Source organism: Danio aesculapii, chromosome 2 (assembly GCF_903798145.1).
Source record: "Danio aesculapii chromosome 2, fDanAes4.1, whole genome shotgun sequence".
NCBI lineage: Eukaryota > Metazoa > Chordata > Actinopteri > Cypriniformes > Danionidae > Danio > Danio aesculapii.
Window position 1 is genome coordinate 37,885,757 of NC_079436.1, and position 16,486 is coordinate 37,902,242.

Consider the following 16,486-nt stretch of genomic DNA (forward strand, 5'->3'; position numbering starts at 1 on the left):
CTGCATTTCCACTGCACGAAAACAAACATGTCACACAACCAGAATCACACAGGTAAAACGCACCATTGCATCATCACAAAATGATCAAGATGGAGGCAAATTAAGTGAACAGTTACTGTGTACAGCATTAAATGATCCATCTATCTATCTATTCATCCATCCATCCATCCATCCATCCATCCATCCATCTATCTATCTATCTATCTATCTATGGTTTTTGTTTTCTCATTAACTGTTTAACATTAGTTAGCATCGTGTCCCCAGTGTTCTGTTTACTAATAGGGGGCAATTACCCAGTACACTGTCCATTATATAAAACCACGGGATTTATTTTCTTTGAGCAATGCTCTGACTATTGTGAATATAAATGGCTTTATACTGTGGCCAACTTTTTTACAACCTTTCCTGCACTTGGGCCATTGTGTGTTGAATCTACTGTATTCAGGTAAATTATTCATCAGCATTATAAAACCTGGCCATTGTCCCAGAGGAAGCCCTTACCAGCCCCAATCAGGGCTCAGAAGTTACTGTGGAAACGTGACTGGTGTTCTGTCGATTTGTTCTACCTCCTATTCAAAAAGATTTTGATGATGCAATAAGCTACCCATCAGATTTTGCTACCAGTGTAAATTTTAATGTGGAGTAGTGTGATATAAAGCTGTATCGCCCAAACCTAACTAACCCCTAACTCCAACCTCAGAACCATTCAAATACAGTGTTGGTAGCATAATCTGATGGGTAGGATAAAGTGTCAAGACACTGGCACTGACACACTCACTTTAGGTTAGGTTAGGTTACTTTATTTATACCCGAAGGTAGATTTGGTTTGCAGTCAAGAATCACTAAACTCTCACTGCTGGTCGCTGCGTGCGCATGCCCCCTTAGATGTGACAATACACTGACAAAATGTATTGAGAATACTTTTTTTTACTTTAAAAATACATACTTTAAATAAAGTTAACCTAATCGTTTGGATTGAAGTGGATTGAACATAAAACAATTAAGTTGTCTCCCAAAAAATCTTAAGAATTGTGTTATCTTAACTCATTTTAAATAAGTAGTTTGAACAAGCAGCAAACGTCTTTTGGTCAGAGTAGAAACGTGGCTACTGGTGGCAATACAGGAGAGCTGGAAACTTATATTACTTCTATCATAATTTATATGAACACATTTTTAAAGAGGAAGCCTATATATGGTTCCACCTCAGAGTAAGTAGCTTGACAAACTCTTCACTTTGATTACTTTCAGTCAACAGTTTTAATAATTATCGAATTTCTTCCTATACTGAATAAAGACATCAATGTCATGAAATAGCTTGTGGATTCTGTGTTTTCAAATGTCCCTCACAATATTTATGAGGACATTTGACAGGAACAAAATCACGATCAATGATGTCTCGCAGAGAAAAACTGAAAAAAACAACTACACTGATTTGTCATGTACAGTGCAGCTATAGATTCAAAGGTTCCAGGATAATAAATGGTTAGTTGTGTAATAGTTTAATCTTCATTACAGATCTTTTCATAATGTTTTCAATCTGTGTGGTAGCACCATTTTACAAAGTCATTGTGTTTTACTTTATTACATCAGTTTATTAGTGGAGTGCTGAAATGTATGGTTTATTTCTTAATTAATAACATTCAAAACAAAGTCAATACTGTTGGATTTTGCAATATCTACAAACTTATTATGTCTGTTGTTTCATTTTGCATTATGATTTACATTTTTAACCAAGTTATGTGCTATATCTTTTAATTATAATTGATATTTTGTCAGTTTGTGTCCCATTTCACCCAATACTACAAATGCTATAATTGATCAATCAACTGAATAAAAGCATACTTGAATGGTTACGTGCATACGTGTATGGTTATCTGAGCACAAATGTGACTGCAATTGTCTTCTGGACATTTTCTGAATGTTTTAGAAATTTCTCACCATTCAAAGGAAATAATCATGAAGCAGACAAACCAGAATAGTAAGTTAATCTAAATAAAAGACTCTTGAGACTTTTATTTTGGTTTGCTGTATCACTGAGCCTCTGTTATTGTGTTTGTTGCATCTAACATGCTAAATAACTTGAGTATAAACATAAATTTCCAAAAATGTAATAACAATAATGAAGAGATATGTTTTGTACAGAATGAGAGGAATTGTTGTTATTGAACAAGTTACATAAAAATCAATGATCAAATTGTATAGTAGCATGCCATGTGCTTTAGAGTAAGTAGCATTTTTTTTTCAGTGTAATGCTTATGTAATATGAAAAATGTTTTCTTCTAAAAGAATTTTAACATAATTTCCCCTTTTAAGTTTAAGTGAAGCGCCTTAATATAAATACATCTCCCTTCAGAGAACAGCGTGTAACAAGATTTAGAAAGGCAGTTGTGACAGAGTTTGTAACTCTATTTGCGTGTTTAGTCCATCTCAGTAATGATGGGAAATTATACCTCATGATGTTACTTTTTTTTTAGATTGAACTGTTCATTGTTACTTATAGTTACTGTATTTTTCTCATATCTTTATTAGATCATGAACAAAAGGTGAGTCTTAAATAAGTTAAATATTATCATATTTTTAAACATTGTACTGTTTTAGTTTAATTTCCTCTATTAGGATACATTCATTTTGCATATACATGTAAAATTAAGAAAACCAGCTCCTTTCATAATTGTAAATGGGCTTGAATTCTGTAGTCTGCTTCATTCAACATCTGCTCATGACAAAAATATATGTAACACTGTAATGATAATGAGACACAGGTCTTACTATCCGAATGTGAGTATGTATGTATTCAATTACTGAACTGCTTTGCTATTGATTTATGCAAATTTGTTTGGGATGTTAGGTATTGTTTGCAAAATAAAAAAAAAAACTTTACGATTAAAAACTTTATTAAAAAAACTTTACGATTGCAATTGAAGTTCCACACCTGTATCATTTATGGTTGGTACTAAACAAACTTTATTCAATTGTATGAGACTAATTCTTGGCTGTTCTTTTCTCATTTCTTTCAATATTGATGCATGTATCTACTGTACAGTTATCAATCAAATTGCCACTGTTAATAAAAACATACATTTGAAAACAACATTTTTGTGTTCACATTACCTCAAAATGTTAAGCTGGCAAAAGCTTTTTAAAATGTAAATATTTTTTACAGTATGCTACACTGTTAACCAGATATAACCCCAGATGGACTATAGTTGTCTGAAGGCTTTTATAGATTTATCTTTCTGCATGCAATACATTTTTATGTTTTACCTGTCAAAGCTCCACAACCAAAAAAAATATCTTCTTGAATGCATTTCCTCACTTCAGATACTGTATCTATTCGTTTTAAAGCATTCAGTTACAGTCTGGAAACACTTGCCCATCTTTAGGGGAAAAAAAGTATGAAATGAGGGCATCAGTTATTTATTTGTATCTTTTTTACAATAAGCTTTTTTAATAACAATCCATTATAAAATATCTTTGTTTAATATATATTTTGTGAAGTTCTTTCATTGAAAATTGATTATTTTTTCATTATAATTATTCATTGCAACTTCAGTGGTCTGTTAAACTCACAAGAAACAATGTTGATTGCCCATATTTAAATTGAATAAATCCTAAGCATAAGATTCCAACGATTTTGATCACTGTATGAGAAATCGCCATGATTTCCAGTTTTAAAAGATGTTCACCTTCTTTTGAAGCCTTCTTAAATTGTTTTTCAAGAACTATCAAACTAAGCAGAAAAAGTTCATGCAAGGTTTTGTTTGCAAAACATAAACTTTACAATTAAAAACTTTTATGAATAAAATAAACTTTACATTTGCAACTGAAGTTCCACATCTGTACCATTTAAGGTTGGTACCGAGCAATTATTAAGTAGTAATTCTTACCAGTTCTGTTCTCATTCCTTTCAATATTGATGAATTGATGCAAGTATCTACTGTACAGTTATCAATCATATTTCTGATGTTAATAAAAAGATACATTTAAAAACCTTTTTCACATCATCTCAAAATATTAAGCTGTCAAAAGTCTATTTACATTGTAAATAATTTTTACAATATGCTATTAACCAGATATAATCCTGTATTATTTCTGTCAAAGATTTCTTCTTCAAGTGCATTTCTTCGCCTTCTCGGACATACTGCGTTTAGAGCATTCTGTTACAGTTTGGAAATACTTGACATTCTTGATAGTATAAATAAATAAGTTACTTATTTTTATCTTATAGTTAACAATAAGCAATTTGAATTACAATGCATTATTAAATCTATGTGCTTATTTTATTTCTTTCTGTGATTTGTTTTTGTCATTGTAAATTCATTATTTGGTTTTGATTTGCAATAGTTTTTCCCATTTTAGCTATTAATTACAATTTCAGTGGTCTGTAAAACTCACAAGAAATAAACATTATTGCACCATTTTTAAATTAATAAATAGGCCTAGCATTAGATTCGAATGATTTTAATCATTGGAAAGGAAATCTCCATGATTTCCATTTTAAATATGGTCACCTTCATTTAAACCCCCCTTAAATTGTTTTTCAAGAACTATCAAACTAAGCAGAAAAAAAAACATTTGATGAAAAGTATTGTTTGCAAAACAAAAAGAACTTTACAATTAAAAACTTTTACGAATAAAAAAAACTTCACGATTGCAATTGAAGTTCCACATCTGTATCATTTATAGTTGGTGCTGAACAAATTTTATTCAATTGTATGAGACTAATTCTTTGCAGTTCTTTTCTCAGTCCTTTCAATATCGATGCATGTATCTACTGTACAGTTATCAATCATATTTCTGATGTTAATAAAAAGATATATTTGAAAACAATTTGCGTTCACATTATCTCAAACTATTAAGCTTTCAAAAGCATATTTAAATTGTAAACTATTTTTACAACATGCTATTAACCAGATATAATCCCAGATGGACTATAAATAAATATGGACATCAGTTATTTATTTTACATTATTGTTAACAATAAAAATTGTAATTAACATAAAGTATTAAATATATATGATAAATATGCTAAAATTCAGCGTAGTGTTAGTGTGTGTGAATGAGTGTGTATGGATGTTTCTCAGTGATGATTTGCAGCCGGAGGGGCATCTGCTGTGTAAAACATGCTGGATAAGTTGGCGGTTCATTCCACTGTGGCGACCCCAGATTAATAAAGGGACTAAGCCGAAAAGAAAATGAATAAATGAACTATAAATTACAAATTCAGTGGTCTGTAAAACTGACAAGAACAAACATTATTGCCCTATTTTTAAATTACTGAATAGGTCTAGTATAAGATTGCAAAGATTTTGATCACTTAAAAGGAAATCTCCATGATTTCCATGGTCATTGTCTTTCAAGGACTATAAGTGTTGTTGTCCAAGTCATCAAGCACAAAAACGTAGCCTACATCCCTCTGGTAGTTGTAGTCCTTTTTATCAACTAGCTAGTAGGTTACTGTAAACTAAACAGCTCAGTAACCTCAGTTATCTTGTTAAGTTAAATAGGCTAACGTTATTACTACTAACGGATGAACACCAAAGATAACAAAACGAGCAAACAAATAAGAAACCTACAAATAATTGGCATTAATAGGGCGAGAACGAGCGTTTTTTGTTTAAATATTCAAATTACGTCACCTAAAATAAAACGAACCTTCTGTGTCTTAAAGCGAAAGCAGTTAGTAGGCCGTCAAAAACAAACACGACTCGTTAATTACTCTGCAGAGACCGTCCGGATTGGACCGACAGACTCACAGACAGACATCCGTCGATCCTGCAGCGCCAGTCTGCTCAACAAAGGCTCAGGCCGGGAAGAGGGCCATTTTTACCAAATACAAAGAAAGCAGAGCAGCGAGGGAGGGGAGGACTATGGGAATGACAGGATTAGCGAAATATCACTTTACGAAATCGCTATGTGCCATCAAACCAAACACTGAACAATGGGCGAGAATTGACCAGTCACGACGACAACAGCAAATACAGTGTACAAAGCGACAGTACAGCAAATAAATAATTTAGATGTCGAGCTGCCTGCTGTCAGAGCCGACTGCGCATCACGGTGGCAAAATGCCGGAACAGCAATGGTGATATTACGAGCCAGACACTGTACGACGTAATCTATCCTAATTTCACAAAGAACCGTGAAATATCGTCGTCTTCTGGTAAGTCTTTGTGTTATTTACAATCTGTATGCTCTAAAATGTCGGTCGCGTCTGAGCATTTCGCGTGGTCATAAGAAATATGAATCATAATTGGTTATGATCATAGAGCGCGCGCCTGAGGACGCAACAGGTCGCGCGTACAGTAGAGCTGTACTTCCCGCGTGCTTTTGGCTGACGTAATTATGACATTTGTACAGTAATTTTACGACGCGTTTTAAAGCCGGAATCGAAATGCTAGCTAAACGCTATGTTATGTTTTACGACGTGAATAATATTTTAATGATAAAATTGTGTTTTTGAGGCGGTGTGTTTTCTGGTCATGTAATATTTTGATACATGTGATTTTTTTTTACATTACATTATTTGTTGTCATTAGATTAAATGATGCTTACTGAAAGCCAAATGGTTGTTATTAATTTGCTTATTATTAGACAAAAAAGAGAATATATGAAAATATATAAAATACATATAACGTTAAGTCCTGGGGACAGTAATGTACAGTTTTCTAAAATTAATACAATCGACTTCGAATTTGTTCAAATCACCCCAAAAACAATGCACATCTATATTATATGTTACTGAAATGTCAGTATTGTTTCAAATTATATTATAAGGCCTCATTTGTTTTTTAATTAATGTAGTGATGTTGACTATTAATAATACTTAGGGGTTTTCTAACTAATGCAGGCCTGTTGATTGCATGACTTCAAGATGCTGAAGTTTAAAGTCAGGTTTGACATTAAAAGAAGTCATTAAAATACATAATACTGATATTATTTAATAATATTATTACATGGTATTTATGAATGCATGTAATCTCCTGACAGATTTTCTAAACTTAGCTACTAGTAATACATTCAAATGTGATTCAATGCATTTAATACTGCATCTAAGCAGTGCATGGTTTTACCTGGTGTCTAATGGTTAAATATTCACTACTGAGACTTAAAAAAGGTCCAAGGGAACACCTTAAAACTTAGGGGTGTAAGGGAAAGGAGGGGTATATGCATGAGTAGGTGGTGTTCTGCGTTATTTGAATGCAAATGCAGAGAGAACAAGCCGAGACTGTGTTTGAGAGAGAAACGGGGAGAAGGAGGTGGAGAGTTGTCTTTGGATTTTAGTTAGACACTGAATAGACAGAGATTTAGTTTGCCAAGTGCTTAGTTCACTTTTGAGACATTGCTTGCTCATGTATGCACTTGGCATTTGGCCTTGTAACTCTCTATACAAATGAAACATGGATTTTGGATTGTTTCTCAGAACTGATGCGATGAGATAAACTGTAATTTAGCCTCAAAGAGAGATTTTCAATCCGATTCAATCCATGAACCAATTAGACATAGACTTGCCCATGCATCATGTCACGCCGGAAACAGAAAAGACCTCAGCACTTTTTCAGCCCCATCCTCAACACTTCGTGGCTACTTCAACATGGTGAGAAATGTTTTACTGCTTAGTAAGAGAGCTCCATTGTTTCTGTCAGCGACACGTCTTGCAAATGTCATTCAAGATATTTGCTGTGACATTAACAGAATCATATGTTTACAATATAGGATCTCATTTTAAGAAAAGTGGAGCAAAGTAAAAGTACAGAAATCCTTTAATATTTGGACAATGATCGCAACCCAAAAAGCTGACGAATATCCAATTAGTACTTTTCATGTTCCAAAATAAGCTTGACATTTTAGACCACCCACGAGTTTTTATATGTTTGTCTAGTGAGAATGGTTTAAATATAAAGACCAAACAGAATAGCAAGCCTTAAAGGAACAGAGATGTAAACTAAGCTGGATTTTGGAAAGGAGATTTGAAGTAGGTTGTGGAAAAAAGGGGAAAAAGAAGGAACCACTTGAGTGCCTTAACGGGAATGGCATGAGAGTTCATTGTCTCTGTGAGCCTTTGTGGTCGTGCAGTCAGGCATTAACTGCCAGGAGGTACGTGAATAAGAGTGTGTTGATCTGTGACTTAAATTCTACAGTTCTTCAAGTATATAAAACTCTTTGTATATCTCTCACTGCTGCATGCGAGTGTGTATGTCACCAAGTAATTTTGCATACTTGGTTTGATTGTCGTGTGTAAATCATATTGGTTCATGGACACGACTGATGCTAAAGGTCACATAATTTAAGCAATCTAGCTCTTTTTACCAGTTGACAATGGCACCAAGGCTTGCTGACCTTTCAGGCTTCACTTATTTAAGACAGAGGATTTTTTAAGCATCGAGATGTAATGGCATATATTCTCTTACTCATTCTAAAGGGTGGGTAGGTGAGTCAGAGTAGGGGTTTGGGAATTTTGTTGCAAGGTTCATTGTCCATGTTCATTGTTGCTGTGGAAACAAAGTTGGCTGTTAGCAGTGCAAAAAGCATTGTAAGCTAGTTGAAGGATGGGATTTCAGATCACAGGGAGTGAGGGGAGAGAAGGAGAGGCGGAGGCATACATGTACAAGACTGGCTACTAAAAAGAGGTGAAAATTAAAAGTACAAACAATGTTCCTCATGCTTCATGAGATTTATTAAATGTATAAAAACACACTTTGAATTTTAAAGAAGATTTATGGCCACAGGAAGTGGCACAGTAGTTGACATTGATGGGAAGCTTGGTTGAAACAGCAATACTACACTTTGGTTGACATTTAATTGAAATACAGTGTTCTAAGTAGTTCAGCCAGAGGCAGTCTCTTCGTATGTGAGGCTCAATATATGCTATGTTTCCTTGGTGATGATTGTGTAAGCACTGGCAGTGAGTAAACACAATTAGAAAGCAATTACGATGACAACAGCATGAAGGAAAAAATACTAAAGGTTAGAAATTGGGTTTGGAGGTCCATAAGGCCAAAAAAAAAAAGTTTTGTCAATTAGCCTAGGGTTAGTCAGTTCTACTGTAACTAATTTGTAACTAAAATGAATTGTGTAATTTAACCAACACAGTTTAACCGGTATCAAATAATTCCCTGACTATGTATTTTTTATCTTGCACCTTACTGGAATTGCATTACAAATATTAGACATAATATTAGAGGTTAAATAACACTCACTTATCTTAATGGCATAAACTGTCGCATATTATTTTTTCTTTTCTTTTTTTTTTCCATAGAGGAACACCTGGCAGTGAAGTCCCTAACCTCTACTCTTGCAAAGAACTCTTCCTCATACTCGACACCTCAAAACTGCAAATCTACTTTAAACCCAACTCCACCAATTGAGAGGCTAACAGCACCTTCCCTGACCAGAGCCAGCCATAGTGTTGTTCACATCCCTTGTCAGCCCTTACAATTAACTCTAAATCTCAAGGGGTCTCACCTTTCCTATATTCCTGACATCCCATCCCATTTGACTTATCAGTGCATCAAGACCACTGCACCAACTGTGTCTACTCACAAACACAGTTGCTCACTCATGGCTTCTCCAAAGTTAGGTGTGTCAGCAACCACAACCTCCTCTTCATCATCCTCTGTTGCTGCTTCTCTCTGTGTGCCTCCCCATCCTGGAAGCCCAGTTCTGGGCCTCAGGGTCCCCCAAGTCCAGTTACACCCTCTTCCAGCCCAAGCACAGTCCCTTCAGCTCCAGCATGTGCACCAGTCAGTATTGCTTTTATCTTGGAAGAGCTACGTGTGCTGCAACAAAGACAAATCCATCAGATGCAGATGACTGAAGAAATATGTAGACAAGTGTTAAGACTGGGAGGAGGACCATGTGAAGAGGATTCAAAGCCATGCATACTACCATCGCTGCCTCAGTTCTGTTTAAAAGGCTCTGATAACAACCCTAGACCCTCCCGACCAAAGTCATCATCTCCGCCCACCTCAGTTGCTCCTCTTTTGGCCTGCTTCTCATCCCTGTTACCTCCCCAGTCTTCCAAACATTCCAACCCCCTTTTGAATGTATTACGACCACACAAAGCACAGTATGACAGTGTGGCAACAACTCCAACAAACTTCACCAGTCATACAAGTGCTTCCACATCCTCATCAATGTCCACACCTGTTGCCTCAAACTACCCACTCACACTTTCCCTAGGCCTACCGACCCAAAAATCATCTAATACCATGGGAGCCAGTGGACACAGTGGTCTGCCCTTTCAAAACCAATCTCTACCAGCAGCTGCTGTACCTTCAGGACCCCCACAGGATCTAAAACTCTCTGCTCAAAGTGGTTCCTCTGTCTTATCATCAGGACGTATGCAGCATGCATGCCGATTTTGTCGGAAACTCTTCAGCAGTGATTCATCCCTGCAAATACATTTGCGTTCACACACAGGAGAACGTCCTTACCAGTGCCCTGTATGCTTCAGTAGATTCACCACACGGGGAAACCTTAAGGTCCACTTCCTGCGCCATCGTGAGCAAAACCCTGAACTCTCCTTTTCATTATTTCCCTGTTCATTGTTTGCATCTGTAACTGGGGGATCAATGGGAGGATCAGCACAAACTCAAACCGTCACCTCCACCAATACAAACACTACTCAAAGGCATCAGAAACAGCAAGATAATGACCTGTGTGGTGACAGTCTGGAGGGTGCTACTGCATCAACACGTGCTACAGCTTCATCTCTGCCTCCCAGTATTGATTTGGCCCTGTTGACCACTGCACACTCTCTCCTCCAGCTAAATCGTGCTGCTGCTGCGGCTGCTGCTGCTGCGGTCTCTACATCCACTACCTCTTCAATCACATCCTCATCGTCTTCCTCTCTAGCCTCCACCCTTCTTTCCTCTCCTGCCTCATCAACCTCCTCCATTGCTGGTGTGTATAAAGGAGTAAAACAGCAGCGCTTTGATGAAAACACCCCACCTATACCAACTCTGCTTCCCCACACTGCTTATTCACAGCTTGCTAACTTACCTAAAATCTTCTTCCCAGCTTCTTCCACTCACCATCATCTAGGCCATGGGTTTCTCAGGCCAACAACTCCAGCTGGATCCTTCCTGCCATCCCCACAACACCACATTACATTTCCATTCACATCGTCATCCACTGCCCCATCCATCTCAACTCCAACATCAGACACATCAAAGCTGCAGAGACTAGTGGAAAAGTTAGAGAAAGAACCACATGGTCAGACAAACTGGGAATCGTCCATCGGGGAGACTTCTACCAGCGGCAATAGTGTATCAGGAACATTAACATATAGCAGCAGTGGCTTAATGAGCACAAGCACATTCAGTACAAATGTTGTCACTTCACTCCCATCGTCTACTGTCCAAATACCCTCGTCGCTCTTCAGCAAGGAGTCACCTTACATGGGACTTATGAACTCTGCTGGAACACTTGCCCCTAACCAGTGTAGCGTGTGTCTGCGTGTACTAAGCTGCCCAAGAGCATTACGTTTGCATCAGGCTACTCATTTAGGTGAGCGACCCTTCCCCTGCAAACTATGTGGTCGTTCTTTCTCAACTAAAGGAAGCCTTCGAGCACACCTTGCCACTCATCGAGCACGTCCACCAAACAGTCGTGCCCAGAATTCTTGTCCTTTATGCCAGCGTAAGTTTACCAATGCCCTTGTGTTACAACATCATATCCGCATGCATTTAGGAGGACAGCTACCACCAGAGCACATGCCTGATACTTCAACAGAATGTGATTCACAGTCTCACTCCCAGTCTATTGAGCTCTCTGGCTCAGAGAACACCCCTAGCGCTGTGGATGTTCAGTTGCTACACGCTGATCGACAAAGCATCTCAGATTCCAGCCATACTGAACCACTCGCTGTCAGTACTGCACCCACAGCTTGTCCTGTAACCTCTAGTCTACCTGCTTCACGTAGCTCAGGTCCTATACCAGCTTTCGATCTAAGCCCTGGCCCTTCTCTGAATCTAACACCCCTGTCGCCTCCAACATTTATAGCTGATCCTCCTGAGCTCTCTCTCAACATACCTTCCCCAGTAGAATCTGCTTCCCTTTTCCCTCCTACCTCCCAATCAGCATCAACATCAGGTACTACTGCCAATGATGAAGTATGTTTTGAACTGTCCAGCAACACTGCCTACTTGGGAGATATTTCAAGCTCATCTGCTCTGATGAATACCAGTCCACAAGAAAATGACTGTGAAATCAGTGAAAATAGATCTCTCTCAGCTGTTCCTTGCTCTGGATCAAGATCAAATTTGGAGGATCTTCTTAGCATACAAGCTCATAATGCATCCAGAGCCTCTCGGCCACATCCAGTTTCACCACCATCTTCTCCCATAGTGCTGAGATCTGAGAGCGTGTCTTCACAAATAGTATGTCTAGAGGAGCCTGACCAAAGCCTTGTCCAAACATCCAAACCACAAGAGTTTCCCAATGAACAAAAAACAGAAGATAAAGGTCGCAAAACACCAAAGAATGGCCAAAAGACACCTCCAGAGTTGAGTGTTGATCAAGAAATGTTATCAGACACTGTAACTAAGACAAGTGAGGATGCAGTTGAGTCTGAGGAGGCGGACACACATGTGCAGAAGATCACAAAGGATGCTCACTGTAGCTTGGATGCAATGGATAAAGCAGACCTCAATGATGCAACAGCAACTGAAATGGACAGAACAGAACCCACTGTATGCATTTCCCTTACTCCCAGTCTTCCACCTCCCATGCCAGAGAAAAAAATCTACCACTGTTCTGAATGTGGAAAAGAGTATGCAAGTCGCAGTGGACTCAAAGTAAGCGTCCTTTTAAAATTAAGCTGAGCACTAATTTTCATCCATCTTGAATACAATTTAACAATGTTAGTTATCTTAAAAAGACTTACAACCTCTCTTGTTTTATCTTCTAGGGACATATGAAGCACCATGGAGGAGTTGTCAAGACACCTCGAGCTCCGGCTAGGACCAAGGGACCAGAGAAAGTGATGCATAATGATCGACCACAATCTCACCACCTTGCAACCTACTTGCCACCAGGGCATGAGTGAGTTTCCTGATCCAAGCCCTTTGAAAACTTCGAGCATCAGAGAGCTCATCAGAAGACCCCGTTAAGTGTTTAGATCAATCTAATAGGTGACCAAAGGGAAGAACCTGAAGGATATTATGGATCACGATTTTAACTGCTCCCCAAAACAAAAGAAAATGGAAAACACAATCACAGTAAACACATAAAATCACTTCTTGGTTTAAAAAAAGTCTGATCTTTAACACATATCTTCTATATTAAAATACAAGTATTGTGTATTTTAATATATGTAATGATACCTAAATATATCTTATAGTACTTCCTTGAGTATTACGTGATGTTCTTTTGATGAATGTAAATTGTTTTGTCTGGATGAGGTTGCCATGATTGTTTTGTAGACTTTTCCAAAGGCGAAGAATTGAATAGAGCTAATGATTTGATAATAGTTTTAAGTGAGGAACAGAGCAAAATTTAAGAAGCCAATGATAAAATGATGGATCAGTTCACCAAAATATATTGTTCTGGTGTGCTATTTTTTACAACAGCACAAAAGGCGAAGATTGTGATCAAAATTTTTAAGCAATGGTAAAATTGGTAGGGAGTGTGTTTAAAAACTAGGGATGTCCCGATCAGGTTTTTTGCCCTCAAGGCAGTCATTTGATTTTGAGTATCTACCGATATCGAAACCCGATCCGATACTTCTATAATACATACAAAAAGAATAAAGAAGAAACAGATCCAGGATGTTCCTTATCTAATTCACCTTATTTTAACATTCAACAACTCTTAACAAACAGAGCCCTTCTGTGAGGTAGCTTGAACAATAAGTAATAAATAACATAAATCCTTCACTTTTGGACTTTAGTGCAACAGTAAATATAAAAAAAATCTAATATATATAGAAATAGCACCTCAACTTAAAATACCCAGCAGGCAATCCAAAGTTTAGAAATCTCACAGTTTGCTTTGGCATTGTTGTCGTCATCAGCTTTATAATACCTTCAGACCGCACACATACACATGCTTTCTGCTTCAAGCTGCTTCCGTGTTCTACTTTGCCTGCATTTAACCAATAGCGTCTCTGCTACAAAGTGATGTCATGCCGCACACGTTGCTGTTCCTGTGTGAAGTCAAGAAAGAGGTCTAACTCTATGTGACCGCTTAACTATAGGTGTGTAAAAAATAATCAGAATATTTATATACATATATATTCGAGTTCTGATCAGGAGGTAACGTCTAATTCTGATCGAGTCTGAAACCGCGATCGGACCCGATTTCCGATCACGTTATCGGATCTGGACATCCCTATTAAAAACATACTAATACACCAAAAACAAATTCTGAAAAAGTATTTATTTGGTCAAAACAATGTGTTAGACTATGTCAGTACCCTGCTGCATTAGGTTTCGGAGGGCATCCATACACAGTCTTATCAACCTTCATCAAACAATTCTTATAAATTTTCCTAATGAGGTCAAATGTTCAGAAAAATACCCTACCATATACCAGACAGTACAGCTGGAATGTGTGTGTATAATTGCTTTCCAAGAGCAAACCAAGTGTTGCCAGCTGATATTTTAAAATTGACGTTAGATAAATTCACTCGAAATTTTCTTGTACTAACACATTCTTTACTCGTACTAAATCTCTTTCTTTTAACACTTGGGAAGCACCGAAACACCAAACTGTAAATATGACCTGTCAACTTGTGTCCATTGTGTCCATGTTTGTCCAGCTGTACAGTACTAGATAATATACTGCTCTTAACACCAACTAGAGTCTGGTAAGATTGTTTAACAAGCCTGTATGTTAGTCAGTGTAAGTTCTTTTACTTTAATATTGTCAGTGTAGCTATTGAAAAAGATAGAAATAACTTGACTGATTCTGAGATGAACCACTATCTAGCCTAAAGAAAAATAACCCTTTCTATATTTCTTGGTGGAAATGTTTGTTTCTATGGTGGTGTTTGTTCTTTGTCTGGATACTTTTACATGTATCTATCTTCCATAGAAATGAATTGGGTGTATGAGTCTGACTGTGAGTTGTAATTTCATGGTACAGCTTAAAGGAAATAAAAATCAGTGTATTCATGGCAAGACCCAGAACGAGCAGTTCTTTCAGATCGCTCACACTCTTTGTTGATCTCTTTTTTTAAGTGCATAAATCTCATCTACAGTGATGTTACTCTTCCTTGGTGGTCTGAGGGAACAGTTTTCTTCACATACAGGCATCCCTAATCCGTTCACTCCCTAACACAATCAAACTCCTCTGCACCGCTTCTGTGTGTGCCACATCAAGCGCAGTGAGGGAGAAACTGGAGGAAGCGTTGACAATCTGTCTGAGGACTGGCCTCTAATCTCTTGCACCATGACAACCATGCAGAGAGACATAGGAAGACAGAAAATAAAGTATGGTCTATGTGTTTGTTTGTAGGGCTATGTGTATATTGCATGTAGTGTTGGTGCTATATTGTGCTTTAAAAAGTGAACATCTGTATCTAAACTGAATAAGTTAAGGTAAGTCAAACTATTTAAGTTCAAAAACTAATCGAAATGAGAACTGTGAACTTAATTTATTTAAGTAAATGAAGCAATTCAGTAAAACCCATTAAAAGAAGACAACTCAAAACAACTGAGTAATGTAAAACCTAATAAGTGAAGGAAACTCAAACCGTTTGAGGAAACCAATTGCTACAAACCATTTGAGTTCAAAAGGAATCTAGTACTGTGAATTTACTCCATTTAAGTTGAAGTAATGAAGTATTTTATTAACTCAATACCTTCAACGCTGAGTTCAAAACTCTTTTCAAATGAGTAGAATTAACTTTCAGTACATTTTGAGGTAACTACACTCATTTGATAAAGTTGACTGTTGGGTTTTACAGTGTAACATTTAAGGATAGTTCACCCAAAAATGAAAATTGTCATATTTACACACCCTTCACTTGTTCACAAGCCATTTCGAGCTTCTTCTGTTGAACACAAAAGATGGTTGCTGGCACCTATTGACTTGCAGAGTGTTTTTGTTTTCCTATTTTGGAAGTCAATATGTGCCATCAAACAGATTCATTTCTCAATAGTGGAAGTAGTCATAGTTGGGTAAACTTAAAAGCGTAGTGAATGGGAGAGTACAACAAATACTTTTTTTTACAATTGTATTTGCTGATATAATAAAAGAAAAGCTCCAAGATGGTGTTATCAAGACTTTCAGAAAAAGGAAAAAATTAAATGTGTGAGACTGATAACGGTAGCCAGAAGAGAAAACAACATCAAATTTACTATGCCTTATGCATATTAATAATCTTTATTTAACCAGGTAAGTCAATTGAGAACCAGTACTCATTTACAACGACGACCTGGACAAAAGGGAACATGAAAAGCAGATACGAAGCAGCGGAGACACAATACAATAACAATTTCACAAATGCACATCATAACATATAAAACCAAGGACAAAC

At 37.1% G+C, this 16,486-nt stretch overlaps 2 protein-coding genes across 3 annotated transcripts in view; both read left to right on the forward strand.

Annotated features, from left to right (window-relative positions):
- LOC130246115 (GTPase IMAP family member 4-like) overlaps positions 1 to 2,246 on the forward strand; it is a 7,445-nt gene extending 5,199 nt beyond the window's left edge. For both annotated transcript variants that reach the window (XM_056478990.1, XM_056478996.1), the window contains exon 4: positions 1 to 2,246. This exon is cut by the window's left edge and continues 143 nt beyond it. The gene's annotated coding sequence lies outside the window, so the exon portion shown is untranslated.
- A 5,040-nt stretch (positions 2,247 to 7,286) lies between these two features.
- On the forward strand, positions 7,287 to 9,813 carry sall2 (spalt-like transcription factor 2). Its single transcript, XM_056469285.1, has 2 exons — positions 7,287 to 7,597; positions 9,260 to 9,813. Exons 1-2 carry the CDS (start codon positions 7,522 to 7,524, stop codon positions 9,811 to 9,813), a joined length of 630 nt encoding a protein of 209 aa, XP_056325260.1. The 5' UTR covers positions 7,287 to 7,521.
- Positions 9,814 to 16,486: the final 6,673 nt, after the last annotated feature.

Coding starts and splice junctions, on each gene's coding strand:
- sall2 (XM_056469285.1), top strand. CDS start 7,522: ATGTCACGCCGGAAACAGAAAAGACCTCAGCACTTTTTCAGCCCCATC. Junction 7,598..9,259: donor TTCGTGGCTACTTCAACATG/GTGAGAAATGTT, acceptor TTTTTTCCATAG/AGGAACACCTGGCAGTGAAG.